The sequence below is a fragment of the Liolophura sinensis genome, chromosome 4 (assembly GCF_032854445.1).
Source record: "Liolophura sinensis isolate JHLJ2023 chromosome 4, CUHK_Ljap_v2, whole genome shotgun sequence".
NCBI classification, from domain to species: domain Eukaryota; kingdom Metazoa; phylum Mollusca; class Polyplacophora; order Chitonida; family Chitonidae; genus Liolophura; species Liolophura sinensis.
In genome coordinates, this window is record NC_088298.1 from 9,295,029 (window position 1) to 9,320,024 (window position 24,996).

Consider the following 24,996-nt stretch of genomic DNA (forward strand, 5'->3'; position numbering starts at 1 on the left):
TCCTTTTCATTTACCAAGCGGTATATTGATGATCTACTGGCGTTAAATAATCCCCATATTGCTGAAGCGGTGAAGGAAATCTATCCGCCTTCACTGAATTTAAAGGAGACAACAGATAGTCCTGATGGTACATCTTATTTGGATCTATATCTGCACAAAGACGAACAAGGTCTCCTTTCACGCCGCCTTTACGATAATTTCAATTTTGATAATGTAAATTATCGTTATTTAGATAGCAATATACCAAAGGGTCCTGCATATGGCGTATACATATCTCGCCTTGTAGCATTTGTCAGATCTTGCGTTAATTGTGATGACTTTAATCTGCGTCACAAGTTGCTAGTTCAAAAACTAGTTTGTCAAGGATACTCCAAAACGCCTTCATTCTAAGTTTCTCCAATTTTACAATGAGTATAACACTCTCGTTGGCAGGTATGGACAGAGCGTTCAGAATCTCTGGCTATCTGCATTGTGATCAACCACATAGACGGCGCTGTTATCCCTATTTACATATCTATCACGTACATGGTATTTAACAACATAGATGGCGCTGGTTGCCCAGTGTAACCGTCTATCTTGTATGTCATGTGTAACATCATAGATGGCGCCTCTTGTAGCATGAGATCTTTACATATTAACGGGAAAGAAGTAATCGTCCGTTACTTTTGAATCACAATCTGATCGGTTAAGGTCTGTAACGCTTGTCATTTTCAAACTGTATCTAATACCGCTTAACCTGGGGCTAGGGGCCGTAAAGGCAGCCATGCTAATTACATCAGCATGATGCCTTTATGAACAGTTGCAATTATAGCGCGACTGAGATACTTGTTTAATTGTTATTTGACCTGGAACTCATTCACGGACTACGAATTTGAACTTTGATATGGAATTCATGCCTGGAATATTCATTGTCTGCCCGGCATCATTGAAAACTGATGACCGCTTCTCTCTTGTGTGTTACCGGCTTTATTTCTTATTTGTATAATTTCTTACATACCTTTGTCTTTGGGAGTTAGTGTTAAACGTTGTTTTGGAGATGGATCTTGCGATTATCGACTTGGAACGCCCTTTACGGAGTACGAATGGTGGTATAGGAATGTCGGACTTGAAGCTTATATTTCCTATTTGTTCAGTTTCTCACTACAATCTGGAGAGTTCCCGTCTTCATAGAAGTTGTCACGGGTTTCATCAATTTATAAAAAGGGGACAGGCATGATATATCAAACGACGGACCTGTGTCTCTTCAACCATCACTGTCGATAATCCCCAAAAAGATTGTTTTCAAAGAGCAATATGAATACTGCACTTTTAACCATCTAATGATCCCTAATAACTCCGGGTTCAAACATTGCAATTCCACAGTAAACCAATTACTAAATATAGTTCACAAAATTTTCCAAGGTTTGGACAGTGGAGATGATGCGTGCTTGGTAGTTCTGGACGGAAGGCTTTTGATAAGGTATGGCATGACGGTTTAATTTTCAAACTGAAGCAATTTGGAGTGGATGCATGGAGCATTGTTACTATGGGTTAAGAGCTACTTAAGTGGTAGATATATTAATGTATGTGCTAAGGTAGTCAGCTCGAACAGTGAGCATATCCTCACTGGTGTATCACAGGGATCCAATTTGGGTCCGCTTTTATTTCCTATATACATTAATGATATCAGTATAAACATCGAATGTGATATTAACATCTTTGCGGATTTCCGAGACTTGATGAGGCTGTCCGATTGGCCAGAACAATGGCTTGTGACGTTTAATGCCCATAAAACTGTGCGTTAATACATGTCCTTGAAGAAAAAACGTTGTTTATCCAAAACTCTACATCCAAAGAATTGAGTGAGTGAGTGAGTGCTTGGGGCTTAACATCGTACATAACAATTTTTCAGACATATGACAACTGAGTGAGTGAGTGAGTGCTTGGGCCTTAACGTCGTACTTAACAATTTTTCAGTCACATGAAGACGACGACATAAAAACTGAAGCAGAGATGGTAAAATCCCACAACCACTTAGACATCATCCTACAACAAAATGGTAAAGGGGATAACTATATTAGGGCTATTGTTAGCAAGGCCAGGTAGAAATTAAGTATTATGACAAGAACGAAATGTACTCTTGGACGTAAATATATTTGTATATTATATAAGAGTTCCATTAGACTCATTCTTGAGTTCATTGATGTTTTATTTGGTAATTGCAGTATAAAGTTATTACAACGTAACGAGAGAACTCAGCGTGCTGCAGCATAGCTCGGCACTGGAGGCTTGCGGCAAACATTTTACACCGCTTTGATTACAGTGGAAGCCCATGTATTCACGCCGAAATTCTCACAGACTATTGTTGTTTCACAAAATAATAAATAATATCACCCCATCGTACCTGAAAGAAATATGCACTACTGGAAGTGGCAGTGGAAATTCTTATTACACTCTAGGAAATATTAATATCTAGAACATTTTTAAATGCCGAATCAGCCTTTTCTCTACTTCTGTTTTCCCTTAAAATACAAAGGAATGGAATACTCTGTCTTTAGCTATCAGAAACGGAATCATAAATCAATTTAAAGAGTACGTTTCCCTAATTACAACCAATAATCTCTCTACACTGTATAATTCTGTCTGTAATTATGCCTCTATTGCTAAGTGCAGAATAGGTCTGTGTACCCTAAGCGGTGATTTATATGCCTACAGTATTGTAAATGATAGAAGTTATTCTGTGGATTTAATTATGAAAATGTGCAGCATAATGTACTTGATTGTCCACTTATTTACTTGATTGTCCACTTATTTACTTGACTGTCCACTTATTTACTTGATTGTCCACTTATTTACTTGACTGTCCACTTACTTACGTGACTGTCCAATTATTTACTTGATTCGCCACCCAAAGAAACCATAGTTTCGTCTCACTGGCCAAAATAATCTGCCCTGATGAACACTGTTCTGTATTTTGGGATTGTTTTCAAAAGCGCACGAGTGAAATCAGTGGATCTGATGAGTTAAGTGCAGATGATAACGTATCTGTCTTTGCATGTGTGCACTGTTTCATTGTCGCATCCAAGCGTTTTTTTTTTTTAAAAGAATAGCTATTTCTATCTATAGTTCCACATATTTTCCCTCTGTATTACTCACATTTAGTATGTTTTAATATGCATTGCATGTACTGTATGTACACACTTGCATATATATGTACATGTATTTATTTGGAAAATATAAGTGCATATATATATGTGTTCAGGTATACTCATGAATATTTTCCCTGTGTAATTATCATTGTATAAATATCAGTGTTTTTCTGTATACCTTAAAACTGTTGTATATGTGTTGTATTTACTTGTGAGCAAATGTAAGTCAGAGGATATCCCCTAGTGGCCAATTGGCTGTGGGTTATCCTCAATAAGTGAATAAAATTAAACATACCTATATAAATTTATAGCAGTTTAATTATACCGTCTCCAAAGATGGATATTATGTACTTTGATTTGCAGTTGTATGTCTGTCTGTTTGTCAGTGGTTTTAAAGGAAAAGAGCGCTCAAAATCGATGTTGGTGTTTACTAGATATACCACTTAAAACTATATGCATAAAAATATCGTCTATTTATTAAAATGTTTATTATTTCTTTTCCTTAGATTTTTTGATGCGAGTTAAAGGCATTCAAACGTTTGAATTCTAAAATGGCCTTTACGGACCACACTACCACTATTTAGGAACTCTGACGTCACATGACGTTTTTTCCAACTGTAAACACGACATTGAATGTTGGAATAGCTCTTTTCACCTAGGAGTAAAACATTACTGAAATAATGTTCTCAAAAGTTCTTCCCACTGGATAACATAATGAAAAAGGTGATGTGTTCTCATAGTTCCTATACACACCGCCATGCAGTGGCCAATAAAGCTCTCCCCAGCATTCAAACATTTTAACGCCTTCACTAGTCTTTAAAAATCTAAAAGGAGAAATGAAAGTATCTTCACGCATAGTTTTCAGTTGTAGACCTGATGAGCCTCAATATTTTAGCTTTCTTTTACTTTACGGAAATAATTTATGGACAGACTTAAATGAAATATTGGAGAGCGTCCGAGAAATCCATTGAATTTTGGTGGAGCGCCAAAGTCATATTGCTCGTAACTTTTTTCGTAGCAGACATTCTCTTCTTAATTTATCTCTCCGCATCACGAAAGCTCTGCATAAATACTCTATTTGGAGAGCTAAAAATTATGCAAATCGAACAAATACTCCATCACTGATAGCTATTTAGTTTTACGTCGTGCTTGACAATTTTTCAGTCATATGACGACGATGAGTCATAAGGTGCGAGAACGTACATTGTGTCTTCTTGTGGCTGGGCCAGTCCATGCCGCCACTGAAGCTTCATGCCGAAGAAACCAGACAGTGACATCTTACCCAGTCACATTATCCTGACGCCGGGCCAACCAGTCCCGTTTCCTTCCTCCAACCTCTCCGTGCTGAGTGCCAGGCAAGGCAGCAACAAGCACCATGTTTTAAGTCTTTGGTATGACCCTATTGGGGTTTGATCCCGGGTCTCCCGACTTCGAAGCGGATGCTCTAACCATAAGGCCACTGACGCGGTCTAATGATTATGAAGTTTGTAAATAAATATTTTCTTCTTCTTTTTTTTATTTTTATTTTACTAGTTGCCCATTGCAGACAACCAGTAAAAACAACAACGGTAAACAAAAAAAAAAACAAAAAACAAAAAAAAAAACACCTTAGTGGAATGATGATAATGGTTTAATAAACATTTCGCCCCAAGATAACAAAGGAACATCGATAAACGACATTACTGTCACAATAATTGTAGAAAACTTGCTTTGTAGGCGTCTAAACTTTGGCCACATCAATATACTTGGTTGTGTGAGTTCATATTGGGGAGGCACTTGAAGCAAATGTTTATTTTACAAAATGTCAACAATACCTTGATTTCATAATAATGTTGGTAACAATAATAATGGCAATGGCATTTGACATTGTTTAAGAATACTGCACAATAAACCAACGGTGTGACATGAAGGACATACATAAATCGTCTAAAGGACAAGACGTGACATTTACAGAAAGAGAAAGTGAAAGTTGATCACACTGTTCTAAACATAACACCAGGGCCATTGTTTGGAATTCATAGAATGACGAATAAATGCCCAGTCACAACGCGCTTTTGACTGGCGACATCAAACTCAATTACAGTATCACGTGTCTATAGGCTCATATGCATGGACAACTTGAAACTCTTTTTTTTTTCAAACCATACCCTGGTTTTAGACAATGACCACGTGGTTGTTGGTATTTTCAAATTTCATTAAAAAAGAAACTAATTAGGAGAGCTTACTCGAACATTCAACGGCATAAAAATAGCATCTGTAGAGAAACCCATCTTCGCACTTAGCATTTTCAGCGCTTATAGAAGACGACAAACAGCGTCTTGTTCGCTCACAGTATTTTGAGATTTGTCACAACCTCAAATATGATATAACAATACGCGATGAAATCTTCAAGCAGATGACACAAACACAAAAAAGATGCATGGCTTTTGTTTTGTTGTTAGAATTTTAACGGTTCATTTTTAGCCATACTAGTACATACTATTGTGATGCGAGTCAAAATATTCAAAAACAATAGTTAAAAATTCCCGTTGAAAGGAGCACAACAAATTGAGGCAAGTCAAAACCTATCTAAACTTGGGGAACGTATAAAGCATCATTCATACGTTCTTAGTTCCACAGACAAAGTATCCACCTGTTCTATAAACTGTATACTTCTACAAATGGTAGGTGTACAAAAAATGATATAATTTACGGAAAAAAAAACGCTTAAGAACAACAAGTTTTTCACCGCAAATGAACAGTGATCAGAGCTTTAACTGAAAATAACATACATATTACTCTTTTACAGCGCAGAATTTTCATACTACTAGCAAATGCCTTTTTGTAAAGCACGGTTAGAAAATGACTGGAATATTACGTCAGTGCTGAATAATGTGGCGATGGATTCTGAAGTCAGACTGACCCATGGTTCCCGGATTGTTACTAATTTATTTATTTACTTATGCATTTGATTGGTGTTTATACTAAACGCATATTTAGTGATTTCGGGCAAAAAAATCAATGAGCGTAATTTTGATACGTTTTTTTTATTTTTATTTTTATTTTTGCGATTACTGTAGAAAGGTTTTAATAATAACCTTTCTCAAAATATCATCTTTGTCTGTGCACGTGTTATCTTTTAAAGTCGGTATAATTATGTTCGTAAAATTTATAATGCGGGTGGCAATATATCTTTTTCAAAGTTAAAAATCTTTTCAACACTAAAAAGCACAAGTACGAGTCTTATGATATTTACTGAAAAACAGTAATTTGAGCTATTAATGGCAAACAGGAAAAATTTGATTTGATTAGCAAAGATGGATTTTTTGTTAAAATTCTCTTCTGCAGCCTTTTTGACATTTTTCGGAAATTAAGGCCGAAATTAATCCGTGTCAACAATGATCTTTACGGAAATTCTACAAGTTATGTTCACGTAAGAATAACTGTAAATAATACCTCAAACAAGAAGTGATCACACTTATATCTTAACAGGGAGTGATCACATTTATACCTACAGAGAAAGTGATCACATTTACACCTAAACAGGAAGTGATCACATTTACACCTAAACAGGAAGTGATCACATTTATACCTATCTGCTTATCAACACACATAACTCATTAAGATAGCACCATGACACAAAGGTTAACAAGAAGCCTCTATCACAATATCGAACAGCGTTAGGAAAATAATCTTTATTTTTCTGGTAACACGTCATTACTTTATGGTGCCCAGTGGACAGTCCAATAACTGACTGCATACTATAAATTAAAAGAACAACCAGTTTTTGAACAGTGGCCGTCACTGATTCGTTATGGCTTACACGGGCTTGGTCAAAATCAGCTAGCCAATCAGAATTCATTTCCGCCATCGTTTTAGCCATACAGGGTCACTGATTGGTCAGTGGTGGAGATAGGACTTCCTGGATTAAAGCCTTTAGCCCTGGTAGTGCTTGAATAAAGTCATACAAGAGCAGTACCTAATATTCTGCCGAGATTTGGCTTTAATAGTCTCGTTTTCGATATCTCTCACACAGCCAATCAGAGACGATTCAGTCACCCTTTTGGTGCTTTTAAAACTTTTTAACGGCCCTGCAGTCACTGTTGGCTGGATACCAGATAAAAAGCGATAGTGTGAGTTCAAAATGAGACATCTTTATTCCCCGGATAACGATGAGATCAACCAGTTAATATCGAAGAAGAGACAACCTTTTCTTCTTACAGGACAATGAATCCTAAACAGTATCATCACAGGTTGTTTAATAATTTATGTTGGATGATGGTTGTTGTTCTTGTTACCCAGCACTCATTGAACTTCGATTCGCTGTCGTACAGCCGACATTATAAGCTTGATTTGGAAATGAACCTTTATATAGCGTATATGATACATTTAACGACATTCTGTATATATTAATAACTTTATTTATATTTGTCTTTGTCGATCACGTAATTTCAAAATAAACATTCTTGTACAACTTTTTTTTTCCAAATCTGTTCTTAAAATACTAAGTTTCAAATTACGTCAACGTGTCTTCTATTCACCGGAATGACCCAATTCTCAACTTACAGCACTGTATAATGACACGGAAAAGTGCCACAAACATATAACACTATATAATGAGTAGATGTTTAGCACTATGTAATCACACAGAAAAGTGTCACAATAGCACTATATAATGATACCAAGATGTGACGTAGATCAATCAGCACTGTATAATGATCGTTTCCAAATAATGAAACGCACATTTAACGTCCGTTTTGACAACTATTTTACCCACAGAATAGAACGATAGGCTATGGCTTACGTCTAACAACTGCTTTATCACACTAAAAACATACGCATACATACATACTACAGATATGTCGGACGTGACTACGCGCATGCGTACGTTGCTATGGTAGTGGTCGTTTTGGTTTAATTTGCATCGGAATTACCGATTCCAAAACACTTCACACAGCGCAGGTTACACAAAAAAGAATCAACAGCCCAACATGTTATCACAATATCAATTTTTTGTCGCTATCGCACCGTTAAGCTTAACACTAAAAACAAAAAAAAACTTTTTTTTTTTACATGGATTTCCCCATGATTTAAATCAGCACCAGGCACAACTTTACACCAAAACATTTGTATATTTACACCAAAAAGTCACAGGGAAACAAAAAACGCTCATCAAAATGAAATAAATAAAACAGAGAAGGGAAAAATGACATCCCACATAAATGTTACGCCAGCTACTGCATAACCCTTCTATGTGCAATTACAATAAAGAAGTTTCTATTAGAGCTCTTGGACATGCAATCTTCGTTTAATTCCTGAAAAAAAAAAATCCCTTCAAGGTCAGCATATTTGTTTCGCTTTCTTGTTCACTGTTTTATGTGTTTCCCCCTTTACTCAAGAGGAAAATGGACAGAGCCTGGCAATCCTCCTGACTTGACGGCACAAACAAGTCAGCAAACCATGGATGTAGGCACGTGACCTCATCGGTCATACTGGTCAAGGTCCAAAGAAACGCTTTTGGTGAATATCTGTTTTTTTTCCCTCAAGCATGCTTAAAAAATAGAACTACTTTCTACTGAAAGTTGGTTCAAAACGTTGCAAGGTTAAGTCTTATCAAGGTCAAATATTCTCAACATCAAATACTGATTCAAGGTCAAACCATGTCTCAGGGTGAAGTTTGACATGTAGAAGTAAGAAATGCGTATCCGAGTCTAGCTGTCCAATATTAGACTGCTCTTACCGATTTTTAGAACACTATCTGCGAATCCCTGTGGTGAAATCATTTCTAGACCACAGACAAAAGGATGGAATGCTTCCTTATTACTATTATTAACTATCTTTCAGGAATAATCCACAGCCGTTATCTTGATTCCTAATAAAGCGGTTTGGCCCCATGCTAATTTTTCAATGAGTGAAAATGTCTTTCTTTGGTATTCAATATGAACAACAGGACATTTTCATGAGCTTTGCTCTGCTTGTTTATAAGGGTGCGGATTGTGCATGTTTGATAGGGGGTGGGGGGAGGGAGGTGCAGGCGGGAGGTAAGGATCACGGATAGGCTTTAAGCTGCCACAGAATGGGTCACATTATGAACCACTTCACAGTACAGATTGAGAGCACGCTGAAATTCACCAAACAGTTCAACATTCTTTTAACAACGCACCCACTTCTAATAATAACCCTATAAACATCAGTCTCGTACTAATGTCGTAGTACACGTCTTCAAAATGTCCCCTTGTCGAGAAAAACTCCACTCAAACTGAGCTTGGTCGAGCTGGCAACAAAACAAAAAAGTTAGGAGAAACAAACAAACAAAGAAAAACAAAAAAAAGTTTCATTCCGAAATAATATCAGCTTCATCATGAGGACAAAATAAAACACAAATCTTCTTAATGGGTAAACAACGAATTAAATGATCGAACATCACCGGGTACTACATAGACTTACTACCACTGGCTTGAGACAGTTGGGTGTCACGTCTAGGAACAACACAAGGCATGCCAAAGTTTAAGTAAAACTGGATGGCTTTAAAAGAATTTATCGATGGGATAGCAATGGAATCACAGCTATAGAAATGATGCCAGAACTGCCTACTGTGTCAGCGAGTGATTTCAGTGGGCCTACATGTACACTGAGGTCTAGAAAGGGTCAGGGGTCCAAGTTTTGAGAAGGTATGGCAGATGTTGAACGTCATGAATCCATTATTGAAAAGTGATGAGAACACCGACCACTCTACCACCGTACACTGACCTTTCTCGTTCAGAAAAATCAGACTTTGGAAAATGTTGAACTTGCTCATGTGTAAAAACACAGGATCTCAGACTGTGCAGTATGAATCTGTGATTTTGGATAAAACACATCATTGCCCACATTTGCTGCACTGCCCACATTGCCCACATTTGCCAAATGCTAGGCCTTTCAAGAATCTTGAATTTTACCACTGCCCGCAACGGGGCCACTTAACAGCCTTCCAAGGCCATAATCTATCTGACATTGCCCAACATAAAGCTTTACAAGCTAGAACTTCAACAGTCTGCCATTGTCTGTCATGAGTCAACTCCAGAGTGTTACCTCAAAAGTTTACCATATTGTTTCGTTTGGCCAACTTTAGGTATTACAAGAACCTCAGAGGTCTACAACTGTTCAGTTTGGCCAATTAAAGGTATGTATGTGTACCTCATCTTGGCAGCATCAATATTATCTGGCTTAGCTAACTTTAGGTTTTACGAGAACCTCAGAAATCTACAATGGCTTGGTTTTTGTATGTTCTGCACGGGTACCTCACCTTAACAGCATCGTGTCCATATCCATAAGAAAGCATACTCAGGGTTTAACATCACATTGGTGGTATTTCAGTAACAGTGAAACTTACACACCACGTACCGTATGGAGATACAAAAAGCTTGAGATTTCCGTGACTGGACTTTTATCAGACACATCAGTTATTCAGCATCAATTACATACGCACACAAACCACTCACACTTCACAACATCCAAGACGGCAAAGAAGAAAAACCCAATATTGCTTCAGTCCTTGACAAAGAGATCACAATACCGATGAAACAGCCTCTGCTGCATGTAGTGCCACACGCTGTGCCCCTTGAAGTGCCACAAGCTGTGTCTCTGGTAGTGCTACAAGCTGTGCCTCTGGAAGTGCTACAATCTGTGTCTCTGGTAGTGTTACAAGCTGTGCCTCTGGAAATGCTACAAGCTGTGCATCTGGTAGTGCTACAAACTGTGTCTCTGGTAGCGCCACAACACAAGCTTTGCCTCTGGTTGTGTCACAATCTGTGTAGTGCCAATGGTAGTGCCACAAGCTATGCCTCTGGTAATACCACAATCTCTACCTCTGGTAATATCTCAAACAGTGCCCCTGGTAGTGCTACAAACTGTGTCTTTGGTAGTGCCACAACACAAGCTTTGCCTCTGGCTGTGTCACAATCTGTGTAGTGCCAATGGTAGTGCCACAAGCTATGCCTCTGGTAATACCACAAGCAGTGCCCCTGGTAGTGCCACAAGCTGTGCGTCTGGTAGTGCTACAAACTGTGCAACTGGTAATTGAACAAGCTGTGCAACAAGTTGTGCCTCCTTTCGTGTTACAAACTGTACCTCTGGTAATACTAGAAGCTGTGTCTCTGGTAGTGCCACAACACAAGCTGTGCCTATGGTAGTGCCACAATCTGTGAAGTGCCTCCGGTAGTGCAACTGGTAATAGAACAAGCTGTACCTTTTGAAGTGCAACAAGCTGTGTCTCTGGTAGTGCTACAGACTGTGCCACAAGTGGTGGTAGTGCCCCAATCTGTCTCTCGTAGAGCCACATGCTGTGCCTTTGGTTGTGTTATACACTGTGCCTTCAGTAATACCACAAGGTGTGTCTGGTTGTGTCAATACAAGAACTACTCAAAGCAGAAGTGCAGGGGGCAGGTTGACTGTTTGTGGTAATATACAAGGCTAAGATTACCAACACTTTTCCCCCCCACAAAGAGTATATCATACATAATTTTCTCGCTGCTTGTATAATAAATAAAAAATAAACTGAATACCAATATCACTCCTGAAATCAGTTGACAGTCAATTCTGATTACGACAAATGCAAAACGGAGGAAAAAATAATCATAATAATAACTGAACCACAATCACTCTAGATCTAGAATTTCTCTGAATAAAGGCAAAACTTTTGTCAGCGACTCTGACTTGTCGAATTTCTTTTGATGCACATTTTGAGCAAATTCGTGGGCTATCTGTCTAAGGTCAGGTATAAGAAGAAGCAGTTTCCCAAACAGAAGCGGTTTCTTTGTATGGTTCCTCTTCAGTTCCAAGCGCAGGGCGTCCACCAACTGACTCTGAATGTCTTCTACTTTGGATGGGTTCTGTAAACCTTCTCGATCTGAAAGAACAAAATTTATTTATTTATCTGATTGGTGTTTTGCGTCGTACTCAAGAGTATTTCACTGGCATAATCTTCTTTTAATCGTCATTGAAATTATCCTCTTTTTAACTCCTCATTGGCACTATCTTTTTTGACTGGCCCATTGTACATATACCATCTTCTCTATTGGCTTGTTTCTGGAACTATGCTATAATATCAGAATAGATGTTTTGCTATAATATCACACTAGATGCTTTGATATGATATCAACCTTAGGATGCTTTGGTATGATCATAATTTAAAGATGTTTTGGTATAATATCAAAGTTAAGATGCTTTGGTAGGATATCACCCTAAATATGCTTTGATATGATATCACCCTAAAGATGTTTTGGTATGATATCAACCTCAAGATGCTTTGGTATGATATCAACCTCAAGATGCTTTGGTATGATATCAACCTCAAGATGCTTTGGTATGATATCAGTGTAAAGATGCTTTGGTATGATATCAAACTCAAGATGCTTTGGCATGATATCAAACTAGATGCTTTGCTATGATATCAAAATAGAAGATTTGGTACATAATGCTTCAAAAAGGATTTGTATTCTGCCTTTTTTCATTCACCTTTCTAACAGCACAAATACTTTTTTTGGGGGGGGATTTGAATGTACTTCCTGCACTAGTACATTTCCCCTCAGAAATCAACATGTAACAACAAGATGTTACACCTTCCTTTTTGATAAAATGAAACAAAATAAATGCTATCAACAGCTTTTGTTTTTCTCAGGACTACAACATTAGATTGGGTGCCCTTGAAATTCTGATATCCAGACATATTTTCTTATTCCTTTTCATTCTCTGTTACATCTACATTCTAGTATACTGAAACAAGGTGAAAATGAACCAACAAAGTAGACACAGTTACTTAACCTGCAATACATACACCTTATAAACCAATTCACCTGCACCCCACTAACACAATTCCCCACCTGGATGACAATATATAGGTCACACTCACCTGTTGTGATTAGGAGAATTGAACAGAATAGAGCAATTCCTCACCTGGATGACAATGTACATGTCTGAATTACACCCACCTGTTGTGATTGCACAGAATAGTTCAATTCCTCACCTGGATGACAATATATAGGTCACACTCACCTGTCGTGATTTGGAGAACTGCACAGAAAAGAGCAATTCCTCACCTGGATGGCAACATATTAATTATGCTCACCTGTCATGATTAGAAGAATTGCACAGAATAGAGCAATTTCTCACCTGGGTGACATTACATAGATTACACTCACCTGTCGTGATCAGGAGAATTGCACAAAATAAAGCGATCTCCCGAGTAAGCAGTTCCATCTGGATAAGTTTGTCGACAACGTTTAAAGGTGTTTCTAAGAGTAGCCTGGCTTCCTGACTGGAGGAGATGGCTGCCCTCAACAGTAACACTTGACCCCCCTTACACGGGGCATGGAGGAGCAGTCCATGCTGGTCCAGGTGGGAGTGGAGCTGTGAACACAGACAGAGTAGGGAGTCAAGTCCAGAGTCTGCCAAGCCACAGGTAAGATACAGCACAATTTTAGAAACACCCATGTACTGACCATAATCACACATCGTCACTGTCAAAAGTTCCACACTGTTCATTATTAGCAAGGATTCATTTTGGCCTCATTTCTGAAAAAATTTTTTGGAAAGAGTTGTATTATACGAGTACCTTTAGAAATGTTTTTAGGAATTTTATGACGGTTTTTGAACACAGTGCCATGTGCAGATGGAAGGTAAACACTCTGGCCATTCTAAAACAATAGCAAAATTTGACTGGATTTGTGCTGATTGACAACTTGCCAAAAATCTCCAGTGCTGCCTCTTTAATCACACACCAGCTGTATTCATGTGAAAATTTGTATAGACTACTCATTTGAGTTTTAAGCATAGCAGTTACGTCAAAGTTTGAGCCAGGCATTATTGATTTTGGCTTGAAGTCAGGTTTGTTAGCTATCTGGCAAAGCTGAGAGGTCACTTCATTCTAGCCACCCACGTTTCCTCAAATGATTCAAAACCTTAACTCCATCAAATAAGTAAAAACCTCTTAAACATATCATAATGCAATAAATAAGTAAATTAATAAATACATAAAGAAAAGAAAAGGTATGGCCTTAGAGTCACTCAGAGTTCCATATTTTCATACACCTTACACTAGGCACAGTTTAAGACTTCAATGTAAAATGTGTCCAGGTATTTTACTTATAAATTTAATTCTGTATTTACACAAACATTCCACAACCTTAATTTTTCCTTATCTTTAATGAGCTCATCTTCACATTGCTAGCGTGAGAGTTACAGTTCTACAAACTTCAGTGTAAAGAATTCTGTAATCAGGAAATAACGGGAACAGGGGAGATAACTATATGATTCAAATGACTAAGGGGACACAACTATATGATTCAAATGACTAAGGGGACACAACTATTGATACAACTAACAAACTCTTCTACTACAACATTTATAAGAGGGAAAAGAAACTTTAAATCACTTCAAATGCACACACACAACTGTGGAGCAAACTTTAAATGTGTCAAATAAGTCTCTAAATTTACTCACTCATATTTTTCTCTGTAGGTTTTCACAAATTATCAAAGTTACTAACTTGACATAGTTTAAAGTGAACATAAAGTCTGCCACTATACATAGATAGAAAAAATGACAGAGGACACAGTTATTCTATTAAGCTTTGAAAGCCAAGAAGATGAAGTTCAGCACTGGGGATATGGCACTGACGGACAATTCACTTCGAGTAGCAATGTTGTAGAAGCCTTTACGAACTTGCCCAATCACTAGATCTGAAAGTGTCACCTGATAACTTGCTGTCACATCAAAACACCTATTTGTTTTCGATTGTTAGTGTGGTTTCTAACAGGGGATAGACAGATATCAACGCAATAAATCAGATTTTGCAGTCAGTTTAAGTGTTAAACTGATGCATTTTGTACCACACATATATGAGCACGGAAGTGAAAACGGCTGCCCGTGTCACAATGCATACGTGTTGGGGAGGAGACTGCAGTAACTTGTCAGTGTGAGCTAGCAAGAAAATCGCCTCGGGAGAGTCATTGCTTGAAGAAAAATATTGTTGACGTTGCATCATTTTTCCTTAACAAAGTCAGATTTATTACGAAAATATCTTCCCAAAATCTGCATGAAAGAGTCAAATCAGAACATACAAATCAGAAGGTCCTGCCATGTTTGGTAATTTCACTGATGTGGGTATAGCCAGCTAGGCCTAACGCTTACACCCATGCATGTCAAAGACGACATCGAGCAGGGTCACTAAAAGATGGTGGTTGCGCCGACTAAGAATCTTGGAAGAGCGCCGAGCTAAAAGAAACATTGGCCGTTTGAAAACAGAACAGAACTGATCCTCTTCGCTTACTTATCAAGCCTTTTTGCTTGTATTTTCTCACCAATAACGATGGTGCGGCAGAACTCCTACGTTTTTGTAACATCACTCTAGATAGCTATAACATGGCAAAAAGGCGTCACCAAATGAGTGGCTAGGTACTGACAATTATTTGCTATTTATTTTGTCGATAAGCTGTGCAGAATTTTTTAAACATTTTTAAAACATTTCTGGACAATTACTTTATTCATTAATTTCAGATTTAGTTGCTGACTTTATGTTCACTTTAAGATGATAAATTTTGACATTATTCAGGATACTCATTTTCTTCCCATATTCCATTCTACACAGGCAATGCTCATATATAACCGTACAAGTGTTCCAAATTTTAATTTACTTATTTATTTGATCTGATTATTTATTTGGTCAGTCGCAGCGCGGCGCAATGACCCAGAAGCCTCTGACCAGTTGCTGTGAGTTCAAGCCAGCTCTCAGCATCCTGCGAATGGTAGTGGGTTTCCCCCCAGGTTCTGCCGTCATATAGGAGAAATACTATTTAGTACAGTACAACGTAAAACACCAATCATATAAATTCAGTGTTGACTGTAAATACGTGACTTAAAGCAAGAAAAAAAAAATGAAGTGTCTGTGTTTTACGCCATACTCAAGAATATTTCACTTATACAATGGTGACCAGCGTTATGGTGGGACGAAACGGGGTCCAAAATTTAATGTTGTGAACACAGACACAAGAGGGTGATATTTATACACATGTAAATTAATACATTGTTTACCCTTATTGTTTACCCTATTGTTTACCCTTATTGTCTATCCAAAATGTCTTACTTTTTTTTAGCAACCAAATCCACTGATTTTAACAAAAAATATAAGTATATTAGGGGTGGTGAAGGCTAAATGTCAAAAGACAATTTTTTATATTATATGATGATGACAAGAAATCGCTTTGTAGTAATGTCTAATCATCAAGTCTTCATTTATCTTGTAAGCTGTGAAGAAGCATTCCTATTCAACATAGACAGCCCATATAAATCTGTAAATTCTAGGTTCAAATAATTATAAAATTACTTTATAAAATAATTTCTTTATAAATTATTATAATTACTTTATAAATTACTTTATAAAATAACTTTCCAAATTACTTTTTAAAATTATAAAAATATTTTACAAAATTATACAATTATTTCTTAAAATCTTTGTATAAAATTATAAAGTACATGCTCACAATGTCACTTTTGAAGTCTGGGATGAGATCTTTCAACTTTTTTTCAACTACGGCCCTGGCTTAGAGACGATTTCCATAACTTTCTAGCATTAAACATTCTGATTTTTGTAATACAAACTTACCATAACGATTCCAATCTCAAAGCCGGCATGTTTTAGCAAGAGTATCTGGTCATTCATGCAAAGGTCGGCAAAGCCCGGGATCTTTTTACCAAATTTGGCTGTAGCCTCTATGGATGGAATCAGCATCTGCTGGAATCTCTTGAACACTTCAAGCTGTTCAAACACCATGGCATCCATCCAGCCGACGAACCGCGTGGCCTCGTTACAAGGGGATTGCTGACGGTAGTAAGACTGGCAAACAAACAGCATCAAGGTTCTGATTCTATGTCAACATATTGAAATAAAGTTTTGCAGTCATGCGATCTTCTTTTGTGATATTTAAAAGTGGACGTAATATTTGTACAGTCAACCTTCTTCAGTGAAGTAATTACATTACATTAATTACATTAACCTTCAGGGCCCAATTGTTCAAAAGTGTAGTAGCATTAGTGTGTTAAGCCCCGTATTAACTTTGGCCTGAATCATAAAGCCCATGTGATTTGTAAAAGGCCGAGACCAGGGTATTCAGGCTCAAGCCTAGCTTAACTTTTATTACGCTTCTGGACAACAGACATTTCGAAATAAAAATGAAGTCGACTTTCTTCAATGATATTAAGCCTCCAGTTTATTTCAAGACATACAATGACAAGCAATTTAGTCTGAACAATGAACAAATTAAAGTTCTTAATTAATCACTTGGGCAAAATGATCTGCTTGTCTAAGCTATTTAGTTGTTATACTGAAACAGTCCAATGTGCAGGGGATTACTGCTCCATTTTCACACTAATGATTAATGACCTAAAGTTTTGCCCCAAAAGAAATTTTAAGAGGCAATTTGATGTCATAGAATATCATTACTTTGGCTGCTGAAACTCCCATTTTTCCTGTAAGATATCAACCTATGAGAACCTTCCAATCAAACTTCAAACTTCTCCAAGATGAACAGAACTCTCAGAACAAGGAAAAATGTGCAATTTGGTCATGGGGGAAATTTTACGTCATTTACCTTTTATCGCCTTCTTAAGGTTACTACAATTTTATTTTGTGTTTTGTCGGCGGTCCGAAACTAAAAAATGAAGAAATGGTGTACCCGAGATGAGAATGGTAACTGGCAAATTAGGTGTGAAAATATTTTATTTTCCCAATGGTGCTTGTTCGATGATTGTCCTTGCTCCCCTTTATCATTTAAATGAATCTCAAGAGTCATACTTTTCACTAGAAAAAGATAAAAAAAAATCCATCATCTTGATGTTTTTAACAAAAAGCTTTTTGATCATGTATACATGTGTAAGTCTTCCACAGGAAACAAGATTAAGATACATTTTCCACCAATTAGTAGATTTTCCAGTTCTATTTTTGCTGCATTCTATTTTTATACCCTCCTCCACATTCAATAACACTGATGTGGCCTAGGCAGGACAGTGGGTGACCTACAGAGGTACTCACTGGTAGGACATGCTTGTCTGTTGAGGTGGATGCCTGAACCTCACAATCCCTGGTTTCCATTGGTTCTTGCTTGGGTACAATGGCTTCGTGGACAAAGCTGGAAATGCTGGTAAAATGTTCACGAAATGCGCTCTTCACCGTATCAGCCAAGGACCGTAACTCCAGGATCCTCTCCGAACAGGTCGACTGCATTTCTTCTTTGTCCATTAAAAGCTTCTCGCGCTCTGTCTTTGGCATCCTTCCGAAACGAACAGCTGTAAATGAAATGGTCCAAACTTAACCATGTATGGTCTTAAATTCCAAACAGCCAGAAAGAATTGTCCCTAATCACAGAGAAGAGTGCTGAATTGAGATCTGTTAAAATCTCATGACCAAATTCCCATGAGATCCAAAAGATATCATCTTTTCATCTTGCAACATTGTATTATAATATTCACCAACCAAACATTTAGTAGCATTATAATATAATCATGGAAAAATCAGGTGTGGTTTTTATCTGTCTGGGATTCAAAGTCGTACTCATGAATTTTTCATGACTTGTACAATGGTAATCAGATTTATGGGTGAAGAAACCAGGAGTGCCCAGGGTAAACCATCTACCTTCGGCAAGTTACAGACAACCTTTCCTGTATGTTATGTACTAATATGGATACCATATTGGTAGACAAAAAATAGTCATAAAAAATGCAGCGGTCACAGGATGCGAAAACAGCATCATGAGCTTCAAACCAGTCAGGGAACTTCTTTAGTGCTCCACAAATGGCCAGAGCTTCTTACGGGTTTACTGCTTCACTGGGGACTTCAGAGGGACTTCAAGGGTGTGGCTTCCTTTTGTGGCTGGGACGGTCACCAAGGTTCCAAAAGAAGTGGGAGCAAGAGAATCTACAGATTTCCTATCCAAGGCTCTTCATCAGAAGGGTCCACACATGGAAATATGTGTGATCTCGATGAACACAACTGATTTCCACTGATACTCGGACTCAAATAAGGAGCCGACCTTGGGTCACGATTAATTCACTATTTAGTCACCCCAATTTTCATCACCCCTAAAACTGACTGCCATTGTAAAAGTGAAAAATATTTGAGCATGGCACTGAATAACAATCAAATAATTAAACAAATAACTAAAACAATCTATATAAAGTAGATATTTTGTAGTACAGGATGGTATCTTGCATGTTCATCAACATCTTTTGTATGAAATTACTGTATTTCAGCTAAAGATTAGTGTTTTTCAAGTGACACATTTTGTTTAATTCCAACTGACTGTTCCACCTTAGATGGTCACTTATTAAAGAGCTTTTTGCAAAGTCTGAGAAAATTTGTAATCAGAAACACTTTAAGAGTTGATAAGAAAAGTATCATTTTAAGTCCTTTATGTGCTTTCGACAGTGCACTTTTACAAGCCAAACATTAGATGAAATACAGAACATTTTCCTCATTTGACATGACAATTATCTTTCCAGCAGACGCAGAATGATGTACGCAAATCAACGTCTCAAAACACGACTTACCATCATGAGACATGCCAGCTTCCATACACTTCTGGAACCTGCAGTACTGACATTTGTTTCTCGTGCCCGGTTCTATCTTACAGCGACCTCCACGCAAGCACGGCTTGTACACTAGGCGCTTCCTCAGGGTACGTCTGAAAAACCCCTGAAAACAGAGCGAATAAAATAAAATTGCAGACTGTTACATAAACTCATTTCTTTTCTGAGCAAGATAATATTATGACTATTATCATGGAATCTTGATAGCACCAAATCTGATATGAATTTTGTCTTAACACTTAAAAGACAGAAAATAATATTATCTGTGTTATTCAGGAAAATGGGTGAAAATCGGTCATAGACACTTTTTATGACTCTATGTTCGGTGACTCTACCAATCAACTTCCTATAAGGAATACCTCTCGAGATTATGGGTTGCAGAAATGGGCGCCATAATGGAACCCTGAGATGCCTGAGGCACGGTTACCACAAATACCTCACAGTATTGTAATTTGCGCTAACCTTACATCCTTCACAAGAATGGGCGCCATAATGGAACCCTGAGATGCCTGAGGCACGGTTACCACAAATACCTCACAGTATTGTAATTTGCGCTAACCTTACATCCTTCGCAGGAATGGACGCCGTAATGGAACCCCGAGGCTCGGTCGCCACAAATACGACACATCACATCCAGTTCCATTGTGTAATTCTGCTTACCGCATGGCTGTAAACAAAACAGGGAATTAAACCTTCATGTTATCCTCAATCTACACATTCACTCTGAATGTGATGCTTGATTGAAAGATTGATTGATTGGTGTGCAATCCTGTGATCAAGAACTCTTCACTTATTCCGGCACAAGGTATATATCAGTGGTCAAATTTATGGGTGGAGTAAACTGGAGTGCCTGGAGGAAACCAGAGTGCCTAGAGTAAACCATCAACTTTCACCCTGATGGACATCTCTAAATTCTTCGCTTAAAACTGCAGCTAAAACAGCCACAAATGGATTTGAACAACCACCTTCATTAGTCAAAGGCATAACAGTCACAGTGAGAATGAGGGAGTGAGTGAGTGCTTGGGGTTTAGTGTCCTACTTAACAATTTTTCAGTCATATGACGATGAAGGAATTCTTAGAGTGCATGTAATGTGCCTCCTTGTTGCAGGATGGATTTCCACCACTCTTTTATCTAGTGCTGCTTCACTGAGATGCCTTACCGAAGGCAATTAAGTCGCCCCGCATGAGCCATTATACTGATACGGGTTAACCAGTATTTGCACTATCCCCTTCATGCTGAACACCCAGTGAGGAAGTTATAACTTCCTCTTTTAAGGTCTTAGGTGTGACTCGACCCAGGAATGACCCCGGATCTACCGTTCCCGAAGCGGATGCTCTACAGTGGGAATGAGCTAGTGCTCTTAAACCATCTGAGACAGCAAGGCCGCCACGTGTAAATTGCACACTAAACTTGTGCTGCATACACAGAATTATCACAAACACACAAAATACTGATGATATTTATGAGACATGCTGAAACAGGGTAAAAACAGGAATTAAATTTTTCACGTCCAAAATATTATAAATGATAAATAATACATTATAATATGAGCATTGAAATACGATGATCTCTTTAACAATACAAAAGGTTTTTTTTTTTTTTGCTGACACCATGGCAGTCATTTTTAACGGTCATGAAAACTGGAGTCCTTGAGGTAAACCACTGACCAATGGCAAGTTACTGACAAACTTTTCAACCTGACCTGTACAGATTTGCACAGCATGTTCAAGGATCACAACTAATCGCTCTTCACTGCGCTAACTGCCTCACTGGTGCCAATTAAGTGCTGTTGACTGCTTTTTGTCACCATGGTTGCAGACACAATCATAGCGAGGGTAAGCTGGAGATTCCCCGCTCAAGAATTACTGTGTCACTAGAACAAAGCAGCTACTTTGTGGGATCAGTACACATGTTTTCACCAGTTATGACAACAGAGTGACGTCCCTTGTGACGTAGCATAGTCACTCTACATGCGCATGCAGTATGGTCAAGGTGTCAATTTTACCATGGCGTGGTATGTAGAATATACAAACTCAGTTAAACAGGATTACGTTACGATTCTTAAGAATTCCATGTATGTTCTTGGGAAGGTTTTGAGTCAAATATTGCCAAAAATAATGATATCCCGCTATTAGTCTTCAAGTGTATCTACAGACCTGACTACTGATATATTCACAGAAGGGCAAGTAGCTTTACCAAGCCATAAACAGGTGTAATCAGTTTGTACTGAAGAATGCCACTATATGTTGTGGTAATGACTAACACAAAAAGCCAAGTGTTGTTTATCATAAGACCTTTGTACCTTGTCATCCGAGGAACTGTCACTGCAAAAGCTCCCGGGGGAGCCCTGCTCCATGGCGTTTGAGCTGTCTACAAGTTGTTCTGGCATGTCTATACTGAGGTCTGACTTCTGTCTTCTGAACAGAGACCCTTCTGCCATTCCCCCATAAAAACACAGCTCAGGGCGGAACGGCAGGTCCTCAACCAGAGGGTATGACAGCGAAACCTCTGAAAATACACACACAAATCACACGTCAAAGCCCTTGAAATTACACATAAAATATATGCATAGTCAAAGCAATGGAAAATTGCTTAAGACAATAATTCTCAAAATACAAAATCATGGTCAAAACACCAGGACATTACTTGTAAATGGTGAACCTCAACAATTCTAATATTTGCAGATCTCTTTAATTTGATTTTGGACACAAAACTTAACATTAGTTGGGTTGGTCAATTACAGGGCCTCACAAAAAGTATGATTTTCACTCTCGGTACAATAATAACTCACAAACAATAAATAACATGCAAAAAAACTTGAAAACTTAGTCGTCACTTATTTTTTTCTTCATCTTGCATTTGCCATCGCTAATTAAGCGTTATCACATACAGTATTGTGCATTCCGACAATTAAATAATTAACTTTTGCTATACATATTAGGGTGGTACGGAGGTCTGATCGTACAGACAGCCAGATGGGGCAATTCAACTCTGCGTAAAATTTATTTCCTTTACAAAACACGAGTCAAAAGATGCACACAATTTATTTCCTTTACAAAACATGAGTCAAAAGATGTATAAAACTTCTCATTTACAAAACACAAGTAAAAAGATGCATAAAATTTATCTCATTTACAAAACATGAGTCAAAAGATGCATAAAATGTATCTCATTTACAAAACACAAGTGAAAAGATGCATAAAATTTATCTCATTTACAAAACACAAGTCAAAAGATGCCTAGAATTTATCTCATTTACAAAACACAAGTGAACAGATGCATAAAATTTATATCCTTTACAAAACACAAGTCAAAAGATGCACAAAATTTATTTCATTTACAAAACACAAGTGAAAAGATGCATAAAATTTATATCATTTACAAAACACAAGTCAAAAGATGCACAAAATTTTTCTCATTTATAAAACAAGTCAAAAGATATATAACATTTCTCATTTACAAAACATGAGTCAAAAGATTCAATACTGTATATATCATCTGAAAATTTGCCCTTTTGTGTGTGACTGGTTTATTCATTAACCTATTAGGGTTACGCATTTAGGGTGTTTTTTTTTGTATTGTTTGATTAATTTATCACAAAAACTGAAGTGCTGGTAACGGATGTGTCATTCTTTGGCCTTCGTGTGCTTCTGAAAGTGTAGAAATTTTCACAGCTAGGCCAAACTTTAGGTGAAATACACTGAATAATGTTGTAAACATTGAATTAGAATTTCCATCACATCCATGATTTTAGAAGTCTGATTTTATTACCAGACTACCTCTGGGGACATTAGTAAATGGTGACAAGTACACGAAGGAATGGAATTAAAAACTTCATGACCCTACCACTTAAATTTTACCAGCCAATAATTCTTAATACTGTGCAAGAGCAAATCTTTATTCTGAATATTACTGAGTACGGTGTAAAACACCAATTAAATAAATAAATAAATACATAAATAAATACATAAATCACATTTTTCTTCTGATAATATTAAACGCTGACATCCTCTTGCATCATTTGATGGAGTTGCCAAAGTACTCTGACATGTATTTACGATATAAGAAATCCCTGGTTGCAAAGGCCGCACTCCCTCCTTTCCCAGTTTCCTCCTCCCCCATACATTCCTTGAAATACCTTGAGGAATCGCAGGCCTTAATAAACCAACAATACAACATAGTATCATGATCACAACCTTCAGACTAACTGCCTCATCTGTCACTGATCTCACTCTCTGTCTGCATTTTCTTGACGCAGACTCTCTGTTGTTGGGAGCTTGGGAACTGAAGTGCAACCAGCAATCTCTGCAGATTGCAAATGTCACAACATCTGCCAACAATAGCATGTGATTTGAACTGCTGCAATGTCTAATATATGAGCATTTCACAAAAATAGCATGGAATAACACCTCCCATGTGCTGGCTATAAAAGCTCTATTGTCAATAGAGCCTTCATTTTCACGAAATACCAAAACGCCCTAAACTATAATACATGTAATGAAATGAACGTAATAAACAATCTGTTCCTTAATTGTCACACGGTTGGAAACAATGTTTTTGAAAGTGCCCCCATGATTTCAATATTAAGGATATCTGGAAAGTTAATGCCACTCGAAAGTTAATAGTTTAACCACATGTTTTTTATTTTTCGTAACGATAATAAATACCTTATGCAGCACGACCAAGGCATGCAGTCACACAATATCCAATACTATATTTACTTACTTATATGATTGGTGTTGTACACGGTACTCAAAAATATGTCACTTATATACAATGGCAGCAACCAATTAGATGCGAAGAAACCAGGAGGAATCCTACGACCATCAGCCAGCATGAGCTAGACTTGATCTCATAGCAAGTGAATTAGTGAGAGGCCTGAGATATCCTAGGTAACAGCGCCATGCTGGCTTGCTAATAATAATAATAATAATAATAATAATAATAATAATGTTATAAACGCAACAGCTTATTATAATTATAGGTATTCAGCTTTCATACTGATGTTTTTTTTTTTCATCACAACCATGCTGATCATAACAATATCACAATATTTGTTGAAAAGAAACGTGTAGAAACGTGTTTTTTTTTAACAAAGACAATACAAACATATAAATGCTACAGTATATCTTTCCTTGAATACACCTTTCCTTACCAAACAACAAAGATAACTAAATCCAGTTCAACAAGTTCAAGTTTAATGTTTCTGCTCTTCAGCTCAGTTTTGTTGTATGGCAAACATGTATATCACTAGGTATACAGTTAGTTGA

General features: G+C 37.5%; 1 protein-coding gene across 1 annotated transcript in view; it reads right to left on the reverse strand.

The window, feature by feature from the left end:
- Positions 1–11,246: 11,246 nt before the first annotated feature.
- LOC135464704 (peroxisome proliferator-activated receptor delta-like) overlaps positions 11,247–24,996 on the reverse strand; it is an 82,910-nt gene continuing 69,160 nt past the window's right edge. The window contains exons 3-9 of the mRNA XM_064742207.1: positions 22,029–22,234; positions 20,284–20,391; positions 19,686–19,830; positions 18,172–18,425; positions 16,747–16,977; positions 13,286–13,493; positions 11,247–11,994 (exon numbers count right to left, since the gene is read on the reverse strand). Of these exons, the coding sequence (XP_064598277.1) occupies positions 11,744–11,994; positions 13,286–13,493; positions 16,747–16,977; positions 18,172–18,425; positions 19,686–19,830; positions 20,284–20,391; positions 22,029–22,166 (1,335 nt within the window). The 5' untranslated portion in view covers positions 22,167–22,234 and the 3' untranslated portion in view covers positions 11,247–11,743. The remainder of the gene's footprint in view (positions 11,995–13,285; positions 13,494–16,746; positions 16,978–18,171; positions 18,426–19,685; positions 19,831–20,283; positions 20,392–22,028; positions 22,235–24,996) is intronic.